The 13,770-nt window shown below is 43.4% G+C and overlaps 2 protein-coding genes across 2 annotated transcripts in view; both read left to right on the forward strand.

The window, feature by feature from the left end:
• LMNB2 (lamin B2) overlaps positions 1 to 9,210 on the forward strand; it is a 30,791-nt gene extending 21,581 nt beyond the window's left edge. Inside the window, exons 6-12 of the mRNA XM_040589165.1 lie at positions 355 to 480; positions 679 to 899; positions 1,485 to 1,776; positions 2,294 to 2,401; positions 3,296 to 3,415; positions 4,850 to 4,951; positions 5,929 to 9,210. Of these exons, the coding sequence (XP_040445099.1) occupies positions 355 to 480; positions 679 to 899; positions 1,485 to 1,776; positions 2,294 to 2,401; positions 3,296 to 3,415; positions 4,850 to 4,951; positions 5,929 to 5,970 (1,011 nt within the window). The 3' untranslated portion in view covers positions 5,971 to 9,210. The remainder of the gene's footprint in view (positions 1 to 354; positions 481 to 678; positions 900 to 1,484; positions 1,777 to 2,293; positions 2,402 to 3,295; positions 3,416 to 4,849; positions 4,952 to 5,928) is intronic.
• A 3,325-nt stretch (positions 9,211 to 12,535) lies between these two features.
• Positions 12,536 to 13,252, forward strand: TIMM13 (translocase of inner mitochondrial membrane 13). The gene is made up of 3 exons (XM_040589216.1): positions 12,536 to 12,750; positions 12,875 to 12,943; positions 13,015 to 13,252. Exons 1-3 carry the CDS (start codon positions 12,613 to 12,615, stop codon positions 13,111 to 13,113), a joined length of 306 nt encoding a protein of 101 aa, XP_040445150.1. The 5' UTR covers positions 12,536 to 12,612; the 3' UTR covers positions 13,114 to 13,252.
• Positions 13,253 to 13,770: the final 518 nt, after the last annotated feature.

Below are 13,770 nucleotides of genomic sequence, written 5' to 3' on the forward strand. Positions count from 1 at the left end.
CAGGACATGAACTAGGTAGCCTTTGCTCTGACACAGTGTGATTGTTCTTACAACAAACAGGCAGAGACCATGATCACATGAACCTGGTTTTTGGAAAGTGGAAGGCTGCTTGTGTGATGCAAGGGTTAATAGACTTTTTTTTTTAATAGCGTAAGCAAATTCCATAGGAATAGGACTGAAATAGATTTTCCTGGTCCTTAGGGCATTTCCTTAATGTTAAGCAATTCTCACCATAAACTTACCAGATTGCCATTTAAAATTATTTAAGATTAAATAGCTTCTATTTTTTACCAAAAGGGTATTTGCAGGGTATCTAACTCAATCCAAGTGACTTGTATAAAACTTGCTTTCCAGCTGGAGAACGCCAAACTGTCCTCTGACCAAAATGACAAAGCTGCTGGTGCAGCTCGAGAGGAGTTGAAGGAGGCTCGCATGAGAATAGAAGCTCTCAACTACCAGCTCTCTGGCCTTCAGAAACAGGTAAAGGGACTAAATTCGCTTTCATCTCTAATACAGAGCACTGTATTGTTTGGATTTATTAACATTTCTGTTCCTTCACGTTTTCTGGATTTTACAGAGAGAAATCTTTATGTTCATTGGGGAGGGAGATGAATTTTTAACTTTCTTACTGTACCCACGTAGATGCCAACTGGGTTTTCCATTGTGCTGTCTACCTAGGCTAGTGCTGCAGAAGATCGCATTCACGAATTGGAGGAAATGATGGCTGGTGAGCGGGAAAAGTTTAGGAAGATGCTAGATGCAAAGGAGAGGGAAATGACAGATATGAGGGACCAGATGCAGCAGCAGCTTACAGAGTACCAAGAACTGCTTGATGTTAAATTAGCACTGGACATGGAGATCAGTGCTTACCGAAAACTCCTGGAAGGAGAAGAGGAAAGGTATGTACAGATTCCACATTCTTTTCTTACAAATAGCAGGTGTTATTTTAATTTCTTAGGCTTGTTTTTTTTTTTTACCAGTTCAGCAGAAATTTCCAATTTTTGTTTCACTGAAGTCATACTGGCTTCACACCACAGTGTGCTGTATGAACACTTACAAGTGAACAGTCTTTAGGTATATTTTGGTTTTTATAATGACCTCGGAGTACAGCGGAATGTATCATTCTGTGTTTGACATTCACCTCTTCTTTTTATTTAATTGCTTATACTTCTGTGCTGTCCTGGTTTTAAGCGCTGTGGCCCAAGAATAGTATGTTTAGTAGTAGATACACTGGAGGAAGGGTTACATGATCTGTGTTGTGCTCGTTAGTATGGCTTTCCATGTCACATAATCGTACTACCAGAAAATTCCTCAGGGATGGATAGCTTCCAGCCTCCCTTACATGGGGTCCTTATGGCACACAGTGAGGCCACTGCCAGCCTCGGGGTGTATTGCAGTTTGGTTACGGAGTATATGATAGCATTATTGCTTTGTGTGTGGTTCCCTGGATGAGTTAATTAGAACGCTTGCTTCTTTGTGTGAAGGTTGAAGCTCTCTCCGAGTCCCTCCTCCCGTGTTACCGTCTCTCGGGCTACCTCCAGCAGCAGCAGTAGCAGTACTTCACTTGTGCGCTCTTCCCGAGGCAAGAGAAAACGCATCGAAGCAGAGGAGCTCTCAGGCAGTGGAACAAGTGGAATTGGCACTGGAAGTATTAGTGGCAGCAGTAGTAGCAGTAGCTTCCAGATGTCCCAGCAAGCTTCGGCTACAGGAAGTATCAGCATAGAAGAGATAGACCTGGAGGGCAAATATGTTCAACTGAAGAACAATTCTGATAAGGTGAGTGTCAGCAGAACTCCTGGAAAACCAGGAGGAGGAGCTAAATGGAACTGTTACACAGGGGTTGTAGCACAAGTAGGTGGAGTTACTTGGAGAGTTGGAGCAAGGTCTAGAGGTGCAGCGTCCTGCAATAATTAACAAGGGCGTTTGAAAGTTGAACGTTACAGCGTGCTAGCATGAGTGTAATGTTTGCTGCAAGAAGAGAATACAGTTTGTGTCCCAAATATCTAAACACGTGTGCTGGTACCTTGGTCGTGTAAATAGTGTTGCTGGCTCTAGCAGAACTTTTTTGTGCAAAATGTGCATCTTTTTAGATTTTGCCGAATGACCTTAGAGGATTTACACTTTAGTAGAGGGTACAGAAAAATACTTTCAAGTTAGAATGCAGATGTCTTAACAACCATGTAAATAAACTTATAGTCATATTACTTTAGTAACACAGAGACCTAGAGAAACCTCCAATGCCTATTTGCTCTGTTTTGCTCACCCTAAATAACCTTATGACTCTTTCCATTAGGATCAGTCTTTGGGTAATTGGAGACTGAAAAGACAAATCGGAGATGGAGAAGAAATTGCTTACAAATTTACTCCTAAATACGTCCTCAGAGCTGGGCAGACTGTAACAGTAAGTTATAATTACAGTGTGTCAACAACATAATCTTTTGTTGATGCTGTGGCAGTTGTAAATCTGATATTTGGTACAGCCTGATTTGATGTATAACTTCTGGTTTCATGGATCTCACTGTAGAGGAGCAGGGTTTCAGTCATAGAAATGCAGAACAGAAATCAAGTTTCTTTATTAGCACTTCAGTATTTAAGACCACTTTGGGCACAGAGAAAGTTGAAGAAAAAGGTATTTTGGGGGGTGGGTCAAAAGGACTTTGTTTTCAAACACCTTTGCACAGGTTTGCAGCACTCATCCTGCTCAAACTCTTAATGAAAAAAGAAACATTTCAGAGCATTTACTCATTCGTTCAGTCCACTTAGTGGACGTTAAGTTTAAGATTAGACATTCTCAGCCTTGGCTGTAGTTGAACAGCTGCTTTTCTACAGTTTTGTATTTTATTTTCAGTCTGCAACAGATGTTCTTTCAGAAGAAAAAAAAGGCTTTCTTTTAATCGGTTCTAGCTATTTCTGCTTAAGTAGCAATTGCTCAGATACATATAAAATATTAAATTGATACACTATAAGCTGCATTTTATGTCTTGGCTCTGTACAGTCATTGAGATGGTGGTAGGACAAATTTGTATATTCAGAAAAAAGTGATGACTTCAATATAACATAATTTTTTGACTTTTTTTTTTTAAGAAAAATGGCAAATGTGGGGATTTTTTGTAGACTGAGAATAATATCTTAATACAAGTAACGGTGTAGGTAAAAGCAGGGTAAAACTGCCACTGGAATTCAGAAACAAAACCAGTTTGCAGAGAGGAGTAGGAGAATTTGGGGGTATATTCAAAAATGTATTAAAAAATAAAATGTGCATAAACAGCTAATTACAGAATGTCTTTCTGTCTAGATTTGGGGTGCAGATGCAGGTGTATCTCACAGCCCCCCTTCTGTTCTCGTGTGGAAGAATCAAGGCAGCTGGGGCACCGGAGGAAATATCCGTACATACCTCGTAAACTCAGAAGGAGAGGTAGGCTGGGGCTGTAGGAAAAGGCTGCGGGCTGGGTTATCCCCCAAAGTCTTTCATTAGGGGGATGACATCAATGACAAAATCCTGATTTTAAGATCTCCCCTATTGTCTTCTAAAATAAATCAGTTTCTGATCCTGTAATAATTAAATATCTTGTGAGTATCTGAGATTTTTGGGAAATTTTGGAAAACTGTGACCATCATCCTGATTACATCCATAGACTTTTTTTCTCCTATTTTAGAAAAACACCCTGCTAGTAGAGACTTCGTTTGGAATTTGAGTATGTGTTTTTAGAAGCGACAAATAGGTGTTGCTGGCAATTCAAAGTTGCATTATATAGTACCTACAACATTCTGGGGTGCAGTGTAAATACTTTAACATAGGAAGACAGCTGTCCTTCCAATGTTGGCAGTATATCAGAAGTTTTCATTTGCCACAGGTTCCTGTTCATTCTGCATTGTCCTACATCTGCCCAGAATGTGGTGGGGTTTTTTTTTGTTTTTTTTTTTTTTTTTTTTTTAAATAAAACCACCCCTGCAGAAGACTCCTGCAAGGGAGTATTGTGCTTTGGCTGTTACTCATAAATGTGCCATTATCCCAGCCATCTGATAGAAACAGGAAAGTGAAGCAGACCACAGGTGTGTCTGGTTTCATGCTGCTTTTCTTGCTGGCAATTGTGTGGAAGCACTTTCTGCAGGAGCAGCAGCACAGGACAAGGTAGGAGGGAGGGTCGTTTGTGCAAATAGGAAGCTAACCGGCTTAGTATTCAAACAGAATTGGTTACACTAGTATCTGAGAAAAGTTCAAATCCGTGTCTCTTCCCACTGTGGATACCTTCAGTATCCCTGCTTAAAGTGTATGTTTAGGACAACTTCCACAAGTAGAAATTTGCATATATGATCTCAAGGGCACAGGAGTACAGAAGAATTTCTTACTACTAAGAAGTGTTAAAAGTAATCCAGTAGTAAAGGAAGCTTCTTGGGGTTTTAGAATTCCTTTTCATGCCTGATTTGGAAGACTGTCCTGATAATTAAGTAATTGATATAGAATATTTAGTAGAAATTAGGAATATTCTTAACGCTGTGTAATCATACTGAGAAACTTTAGTTTCTTGCATTCCAGTAGGTCTCTATACAAGACTTCAGCTTATATAAAATTGACTAACGGCCACCTGTAAATGGCTGCTTCCTCTCAAATCCTTAGGTAATGAAAGAAAATTCCTGAAGCTAAATTACATCACATGCCTTTTAGTGGATAGAACTGTTGTGGTTTGCAGGATATTACTAGTATTTGCTCGTATAGCTAATATTAAATCTAGGGTACGTTGCTTTAGACCCTCCAAAATTTAATAGGGGTATTATATTGATGGTATAGCAAAAATTTAAGAGATAGATAGAGACTACTAGCCATTTCCTTGTTTGTTATTTTGTATAGGAAGTTGCAGTGAGAAGTGTTACTAAATCAGTAGTCGTGCGAGAGAATGAAGAGGAAGAGGATGAAGCAGAGTTTGGAGAGGAAGACCTTTTCAACCAACAGGTAATAAGATGCGGACCAGATGTTTAACTTGTGCCTCACTGGCTGGATTAACCAGGTGCAAGATGTAGGGGGGTGCCTTCAACTTCTGCCAGCTCTGAGCTTCATGGTCCATTTTTCCAGTGGATGCTTGCAGGGGACGATGGCAGAATGGCTTGCAACCCTGCAGCATTACTGCAGTGCACAGAGAAGAGCACAAAGTGAGCAATTCCTCCAGGCATTGCTGCTTGAATCGATAGTGTTAGAGCTCAGGCAGTGGCTAATGTCGGGTCAGGATGCCAGGTTTTCTATGGAAGTATGCGACAGATCACGCATTTACAGCACTGCAATGGCATAGACTGTTTTTAGGGTTAGTAAGATTTGTTTTAGCAGTGAGTGTTACTCCCATTCCAGTATTTCCTTCTCTGTAAAAACCAAACAAACAAAAAAAGTGTGTGGCATTCTTGCTGTAAGCAGAATATAACCACCGGGAAATATAACCACTAAAAACCAGGCAAGCGGGAGTGCTGCTGCTGCTGCAAGCTTTAGCTTACTGGTTTATTTTCTGATAGTATATACCTGCTACATCTGAAATAAACTTGTTTTTTCTTAATAATACCACCTGTATGTTTTCATAACCCTTAGTTAAGTACTGGGAAATAACTGACCAGCAGTTGGCAGAGTGAAAAGGAGAAAGTTAGATCATATAGGTGATACTAGAAAAATTGTAAGTTTATTTCAAACTCCAGTGGTTCTTCTGATTGGTGATGGAGACGAACCGCATCAACCCATCATAGAAAACCACAACCAGAGTAGCAGGTCTTAATCCTGGCAGTAGCCTGTGACATGTGTGCAATGCTTTCTCTACAGTTGTGATGTTCCCTGAATATCACTAAACTACCAAAAAAATGCATTTAACAATTGAGTTGATAACCGGAGTCTAGATTTACAGTATGAAAAGCTAGCAAGAACTGAGTTCAACTGTGTCTGTCTTATTTTAGGGGGATCCCAGAACAACCTCTAGAGGATGCTCAGTGATGTGAAGAAAGAAAAAAGAAACTATTATTTGCCTTTTTTTCATTTATTTCCTTTTATTTTTGCTATTTTTTTCCCTCCAGAGCCACTGAAAACTATTTTTATATGCATCATCTGATTTCTTTGAAGTTTACTCCTTGGTACATTTTTATAAAAAAAAATCAAAAAAAAAACCTTTACTGAACAAAACTGCCAGAATTTTTAATAGATTTATTTTTCCCTCTTTGTTGAAACACTATATTGGAATACAATATTTTTCCCCATACAGAGTTTAAAGTCTTATGTACAAACCTGCAGCAGAAAAGAAATTTTTAGCTAAAATGGGATGAGACTCCTTGAGTGTATGGTAAACTTAAAATTGCATATATAACCAGTATAATTTAAAAAAAAAAAAAAAAAAGTTAAGAAAGTGTGTTCATCTGCAGGGCTCCAGGAGAGATTCACAGTAGTGTCTCCTCCTTATTTTAAGAAATAGCAGGGTCTTGCCTGGTATCCTCAGCAGTGCCCAGCTTAGGAAATTAGACCCCAAGTTAATTAAAATGCTATTCCACCAGTGGAAGTAACAAAGGGAAGCTGCCGATTCGACATTCTTGGCTCATGACCGTGGCACCTTGTCCTGCTCTGAGGTTTGACAGCCTAGTAGTAAAAACATCTGTCAACACCTTAGCTCCATATCCTTATTTCAGAAGGAGGAGAACGATGGGTTCTGCTTCCTGAATATATACACCATCTGAAGGTATGGAAGTGTCAAAACCAGAGTTTTAACTGTTTTTATGAAAGCTTGTTAGATCACGGATGCAAGTTGTGATGTACGGTATGTAGGATGTTAAGCATCATGATTTAATGCTTTTGACATACTCGGCATTAAACAATAAGATTTTAGAAGCTAAAAATGTTTTTACTTTTGGCAGTGATAAATATTGGGGATTTTAAAGGTTATCCTGTGTAAATGTTGACTTTTTTTAATCGGAGCTAGATGCAGCTTGTTCATACTTCTTGTATTCAAAGGGTTACTGTCAGATATCTTAAGGAGCAGTATTTGCAAAATAGTACAGAAATAGCGTAATGACTTAAAAAAAAATAATTAAAAGGAACTGCTGTTGTTCAGGACATAAGCATAGCCTTGCAGTGCTCAAAGTCAAGTCTTAGGGAGTGAAGGGAGAATAATGCTTTTTATAAAAACCTGTTTTGTATGAGTAGTAGGTGATTTTTATTTCGGTATGATGCATTTTGTATCTGACAGTGTCCCTTTAGCTTAAGGTTTCTTCTGCTGCGTTTCTGTGGAGATAACTCTGACTCTCCTCGTAAGTGTTAGTATTTATACAGTGGTGCATCTTTAAGCACTAGGAAAAATACCTGACTGCTCCAAAGAATGTACTGACTACTGTACAAGCAGATGTTTTTTTTCCACTAGTTATTAGTTTGGATACGAAATTTGGATACCATTTTATGCCAGCATAGAATCCTGTTTTTACCTGCACTCTTGAACTCTGATCTTGTCATTTGAATAGTATAGACTCATCAAACAAGCTACAAGGTTTGGATGTTTTCGGTGGCTTTTGGACATTATGTTCTCTGAACAGTATTGTGACTGACAGATATAACCTAGAAAGTCAGTTTAGTGGCTTTGACTGATGGCTTTGTAATGCAAGCAGGGTGGGAACAAAAGGGGTTTTTTAAGCTTATGGATTTATTTTGCCATTTAAAAATAAATCAAAGATGCTACTTTTCTCTATTTGAGTGGGACGACTGAATTACTGAAGTTAAACTAATAGAAATTTAGAATTCTGTTTTTAATTCATTATCAGAAGATCCATTATAAAAAAGCAGTATGAAGATTTGGCTGTTTGGACTAATGGGATAACTTTATTGATGTACTTGGCCGTTTTTTCTAATGTAATTTTCCCACTCTGCTTGAGTAGAAGGTTAAATATGTAGTAAATCATGTCTATCTCTCTGTAAAATGTATCTAGTGAAATTATGTTTCTCAGACATACTGTTATCAATTACCTTTTCTTAAATTTGTTGCTAGGCAAATTAATGCAATCAATGTAAAAGTATTTTTGCAGTGCACCTTCCAACCACTGGACAGCATTTCCCTTTCTGACCCACAGCTTCTACAATAGACTTACATAATGTTTGAGGGCTATTTGCTTTTTTTTCCTAAAGATCTGTATTTATTTTTTTTATATTGGCCAGTTTACAGATTGCTTATTCTCCTTTTAAGATTGTCCTGTACATTCAAGACTGTTCTGTGATCTTAAATACTAAAGCAGTAAGTGTAGTTAGTGGTTTTTGTGATTTTTTTTTTTTCTACTTTTTTTTTTTTTTCCTGTGAAGAATGGGCTAGGAAAGGCAGCTCAAATAAGGAAAAACCCCTTGCTACCTGAGCCATAGTTTTTTTAACAGCTACTGTATGGGGAGTGTGTCTTCTTGTAGCCTTAAGGACTGGTGCTTGTGGATCTTTTGTGGTGAGCACTGTGCCCTTCAGTAACAGTCTGCAGAATTTGTCCTTAGATTTGGAACTGTGTCTTTCACCTTTGGAAACAGTTTAGTTTCTTCTTCAGTACCATGTTTAGGTATATACAGGTGTTCCTGTTAAAGCAGTGACTGACACTGTGGGAAAAGCTGAATGCCAGCAGTCTAAATATGGGTGATGGTGTCACCACAGTGCTCTCTAAAAGGCTACTAAAAATAATTCCTAGCTGTAGATTACAAGACACACAAAAACTACTGTATTCCATGTACTTTTGTTTGTGTGGGCGTTCTTCTCTAGATGCCATCCTTTCCTCTTGCTTTTGATGCTGAGCTGCAGCGTAACAAACTATCCCTTTAGAGCTGGTGCTCCCTATGGGGAGCTTTTTGGCTTTACCAACCCAAAAAGCATTGTTTCTTTTTTCCTGTCTTTCAAGGATTAGGGTTTTTGTCATCTTCATGATAATTAAAGCTTTTTGTTCAAATAAAATCCAGTGTCCCCTTGCCCTCTTTTCCCATTTCATCATCCTGTATGTGAACCGCTCTTGAAGAATTTGGAGGATAGTCAGCTTTTCTACTCCAGTGTCTGATACTGATGTAGAGCTTGAAGGAGAAATAGTTGACTTGTCAGGGGAAAAATTATTGTAAGACTTCTCTGATTAGGGAAATTAACCAGTATAACTTTTATCAGAGTAGTTAGGTGAGTGTAACTACCCATATGGATTTTCTTATTCCAGAAAAATAAGCAAACAACTTCATTCTGGAGGGGGGGGAGGGGGGGGAAAATCTGAAACTATTCTCGGTGGTTAAGAGCAGAAAGGAATAGCAGTGTAACTGCAGCATAATAGTTAAGTTGGCCTTTTCACTGTGTAGATCGTAACAGAGTATCATATAAAATATGATAAATGCATACTACCTACTCGGAAGTTTGTACTGTATGCAAATGCTTGTGTCAGAACAAGTCCCTCCATCTGCAGAACCATCGGTGATGTGGTGTCCCACAGAGTGAGACAGGGTTACAGAGAACCTCTGACGTTTCATGCCACTTCTTTCTCCTTTGCTTCTATACTTGTTAATTAGCTGTTGTGTTGCAGTGACTTATTCTAAGTGGTAAAGTGGCTGTGATTCCTTTGCCGTGCAGCTTTATTTCCCAGTGTGTCTACTTAGGCTAGTTGGGGCCTGTAGCTCTGCCCTGACAAAACCAATAGTTTACACTGATGCACTGATCACTTGGCTTCAGCACCGTTTCTATTCATTAAATTGGAGTTTGCTGGCAGAGTTTGTGTTTGTAGCAGGAACCAAAAGTCTCAGGAAGAAAACAAAACATCTGCTTCCCACGACCTGTAGCGTAAAAGCCAGACAGGCAGCTTACACGAGTCATGAGAACTGTATTGCAGCGTGAAGCAGACTGTACTGTGAAAGGAGATCACTTCGTGTGCATGTTTGTCCTTGAGCAACAGGACACCTCACGTTCCGTTCAGGGATCTTACTGCGTTTTATACGCCTGTTTTCTTTTTAATGCTCATCCTGTATAAAGGCCCTTTAACTGCAACCTGGACAGAGGTTAGTTAGAAGAGGCATTTAGAAATCCTCTCTACACCCCAGAACATTTGAGAATCTGTTTCTTTTGTGTGCATCAGAAAGAATTCCATGCTGTATGAAAACATGCATGCTATGTTTTCCATCTCTTGTAGCCACTTCTCTTACTTCCTCACTGTTAAGCCATTCTCCTTCTTTCTGTACCTTCTTTTGAAAGTCTTACTTCTAAACAAAGGCATATCCATATTTGATACTGGATTTTATTGCCACTGTTGGGTCCAAACCCTGTGTGAGCAGGAGACAAAGCCTTGTTGTAAACCAGTGAGTGGAAGGTGAGATAGTGATTGCATTTTTCAAAGCACTGTTTTAGCTGATTGTCAAGACAAATTATGTTGGGAGAGTTTCTTTTCTCATTTAAAATGGCCTGGGAAACAGAATTTTTATTTGCCCTTCAATATGCTTAGCTTTAAACCAGTTTAAAATAATTGAAAAGTGTTTTGTTTTTGTTTTTTTTTTAAATACAAGACCATATTTACATGCAATTATTTGTTAGCATAATGCCTTTCTTGAAATGCTAAGGTCTAGAGAGTGAAAAGGTTGCTTAATATTGAAAGACTCCGTTGAGAATAGCACGAGCAGTGACTCGACTTGGAGTTCAGGTAAATGTGTTGTATTGAACCTCCAAATTTTCTAGTTAGCTTTTAATGAAGTGATGATTTTGTGTTAAGGTAGATGTTATTGTGTATTCCAGCTACCCAAGTCATCGTTACACTAAAATTAAATGCAGTGAGCTATGATAAACAAGTTTAAGCCAGAATGCTTTCCATTTGGGCACAAAATACAGTTGAACTCTATTTTCATAACTGATGCCTTGTGACTTGAATTGTGATTTTCTGTTTTGTTTTAACACAATCTGTATTTAGGTAGCTCTGTTTCTAGGTCACTGGTCAGTTTAACTGACTACCTACCTCCAGTCAGCTGCTGCAGATGAGGTTTTGGAAGGTTCAAGTTTTTAAAACATGGAGTTGTGGAAAAGGCTGCAAATTGAAATACAAAGACAAAATGATGAAAATGTTCAAATGGGACTTACGAAAACTATGTAATGAATCTAGACTTTATCATTTCAAAGTGGGTTGGTTTTTTTCTTTTTAGAATATGCATGCCAAACGTCTTGTCTTTTTCAATGATTTGTAATATACATTTTATGACTGGAACCTTTTTGTACAACACACTCGAATAAATGTTTTGCATTTTCTTTTGTTTCCTTCTTTCATTTAACCCACACAGAGGCCACACAGGCTGTTTTGAAGTGATTCATCCCAGGGGACTTCCCTGTGTGTAGATAGGGCACCATGCCCTGTACACACTCTGAAAAGATCAGCTGAATTGGTGGGTGCTCCAGGAGCAAATGGATGCTTTAAGCTGCATGCGGGTGCTCAGGGCAAGCGCTGTCCTCTGATCAAATAGCACTGCTCCCAACGAAAGCAGAGGGAAGAACTGCAGTCGCTGGAGCAGATGAATGCCCCCTTCCTTTCCTGTCACCTCACTGACCTCCACAGCCCCTGAAGGAGGTCAGCTGAAGCGCTCAGCACGTCCGCAGTGCTGTAGGGGCAGTTTCCATTTAGCCTACCTGATCCTGGAGAGCAAGAGCAGCCACCGAGCCCAGCAGCGATGGGTGCCCAGCAGCCGGGAGGGCAGAAGCATTGCTGTGAACTGCTGCCTTCAGCCCTAGCCTAATTCTGCTGCCTGTCCGCTGCTTTTCACTAGGCTGTACTCACCGTAAAATCGTACCACAGGCAACTACCCTGTCTTTAGCACTAGCTGGTAATTCTGTGAGCTGCAGGAACGGCTGCTTTTTCAAGTGGGCAGACCCACGGTGAGGACTCTATGCCGTACCGTACCCCGAGAGCTGGCTGTGCTGGTGTGGGGGAGCACAGTGCTGGCTCTGCTCAGCACCCCGGCTCAAAGCAGCGATCTGTCCGCATATTCCTCTGGGAAATGTCCCACAGACGTGTGGCTCCTGCTTGCTTCCACCCGGCCCCACAGCACGCTTACACTAATGGAGGATGTACAACCGTGGAATTAACGCAGGCGTTAAGGGTCTCAGCCTCTTACCTGAGTCATCCAGAGCAGAGGGAACCATCCTCGAAGGCCAGAAGCATGGATTCCCGGGGGGGCTCAGGGGGGAGCCCGCTCCCCATGCCCGTGGGGCTGCGGCCCTGCAGCGCCTCCCTGGGGCCAGGCCGGTGCCAGGGCCGGGTGCTGTGGGCAGCGCTCAGGGACCTGCTGTGCCTCACCCACCACGCCGCGGCTGCGGCCCGGGGCAGCACGGGGGCCGGGGCCGCCTCAGGGCCGCCGGCGGCGGCGCCACCGGCACCGGGCCGGGCGCGGGGAGCCCGGGGCCGCCTCAGGCGGAGGGGCCGCCCCCTGCCCGCCCTACGCTGGGCGCGGCGGGCAGCAGGCACGTCCTCCCGGCCCCTGAGGCGGCCCCCCCCCGCCGCCCCGGGTGAGGGAGCGCGGCGCGGTGCACGCTGGGAGAGGCGGGGCCGGCCGCGGGGCACGCCGGGAGCCGTAGTCGCGGGCAGCCGCCATTTCGCCGGCAGCGTGGGGGCCACCGCCCGCCGGGACTCTGCGGCATGGAGAGCGGGTTCGGCTCCGACTTCGGCTCCGACTTCGGCTCCGGGGGCGGCGGCGGGGGAAAGCTGGACCCGGGGCTCATCATGGAGCAGGTGAAGGTGCAGATCGCCGTGGCCAACGCGCAGGAGCTGCTGCAGGTGAGGAGGGGCCGCGGCGGCGGGGCTGTCCCGGGCCGGGCCTGGGCCCCGCTTGGTGCCCGGGGGAGCGCGTTGGGGCCGGGCCGGGCGTCCCGGCGGGCCCCCCTCATGGTGTCTCCCTCAGCGCATGACGGACAAGTGCTTTCGGAAGTGCATCGGGAAGCCGGGCGGCGCGCTGGACAACTCGGAGCAGGTGGGCGCGGGGGGTGGGGGAATGGGTGCCTGCGGCCCCTGGGCCCGGCCTGAGCGCTCTCTGTCCCGCAGAAGTGCATCGCCATGTGCATGGACCGCTACATGGACGCCTGGAACACGGTTTCCCGAGCCTACAACTCCCGGCTGCAGCGGGAGAGAGCCAACATGTGAAGCGCCCCGGCTGCGGGACCGCGGGGGGACCATGTGGGGAAGGGACGAGCGGCCAGGCCAGGTGGCTGGGGGTGACAATCCTGCCGCCCTCCCGGCCCCTGCCGTGGCAGAGCAATAAACCCTCGCTGAACCTTTTGCATCCCTTGGCTCTTACTAGCCCCAGCAGCAAGTGGATTTTCCAGCCCTGAGAGCCGGCGTGAGCTGCTTGGTTCGCCTCATGCCCCTTCCCAACGGTCCAGACTGGCCAAGGCATATGGCAGCTGGTAAATTCCTGCTGGAAGGGCTGCGAGAGGCAAGGAGGCTTCTGTGGAAGAAGGGGGGCCAAGCCAGCAACACAGTCCCCCTGCCCAGAACCCAGCCATCAGGTGTTACCCAGTCCCTTTTTTCATCAGTGGAGAAGTTGCCGTAAGATGCTCCACGTGCCGCACTTGGCTCGTCCTTCCCCAGGTCACTTTTGGGCTCCTGGGTTTTGACTTGCTCAGGTGCTGTGCTGGGGAGCAGGCATGCTCTCACCTGCAAGGCTGTGCTGCAAACCTAGGAGTTGTACAGGCACAGCTGGGGGACGGAAAGGGGGGGGGGGAAGTGCCAAAGTGTATTTCTTTATAGAATAAAATGTGTTGTGTGGCTGTGATATCCTGCAGCTTGTGTTTTGGCTCT

Source organism: Falco naumanni, chromosome 4, assembly GCF_017639655.2.
Source record: "Falco naumanni isolate bFalNau1 chromosome 4, bFalNau1.pat, whole genome shotgun sequence".
Taxonomy (NCBI): Eukaryota; Metazoa; Chordata; class Aves; order Falconiformes; family Falconidae; genus Falco; species Falco naumanni.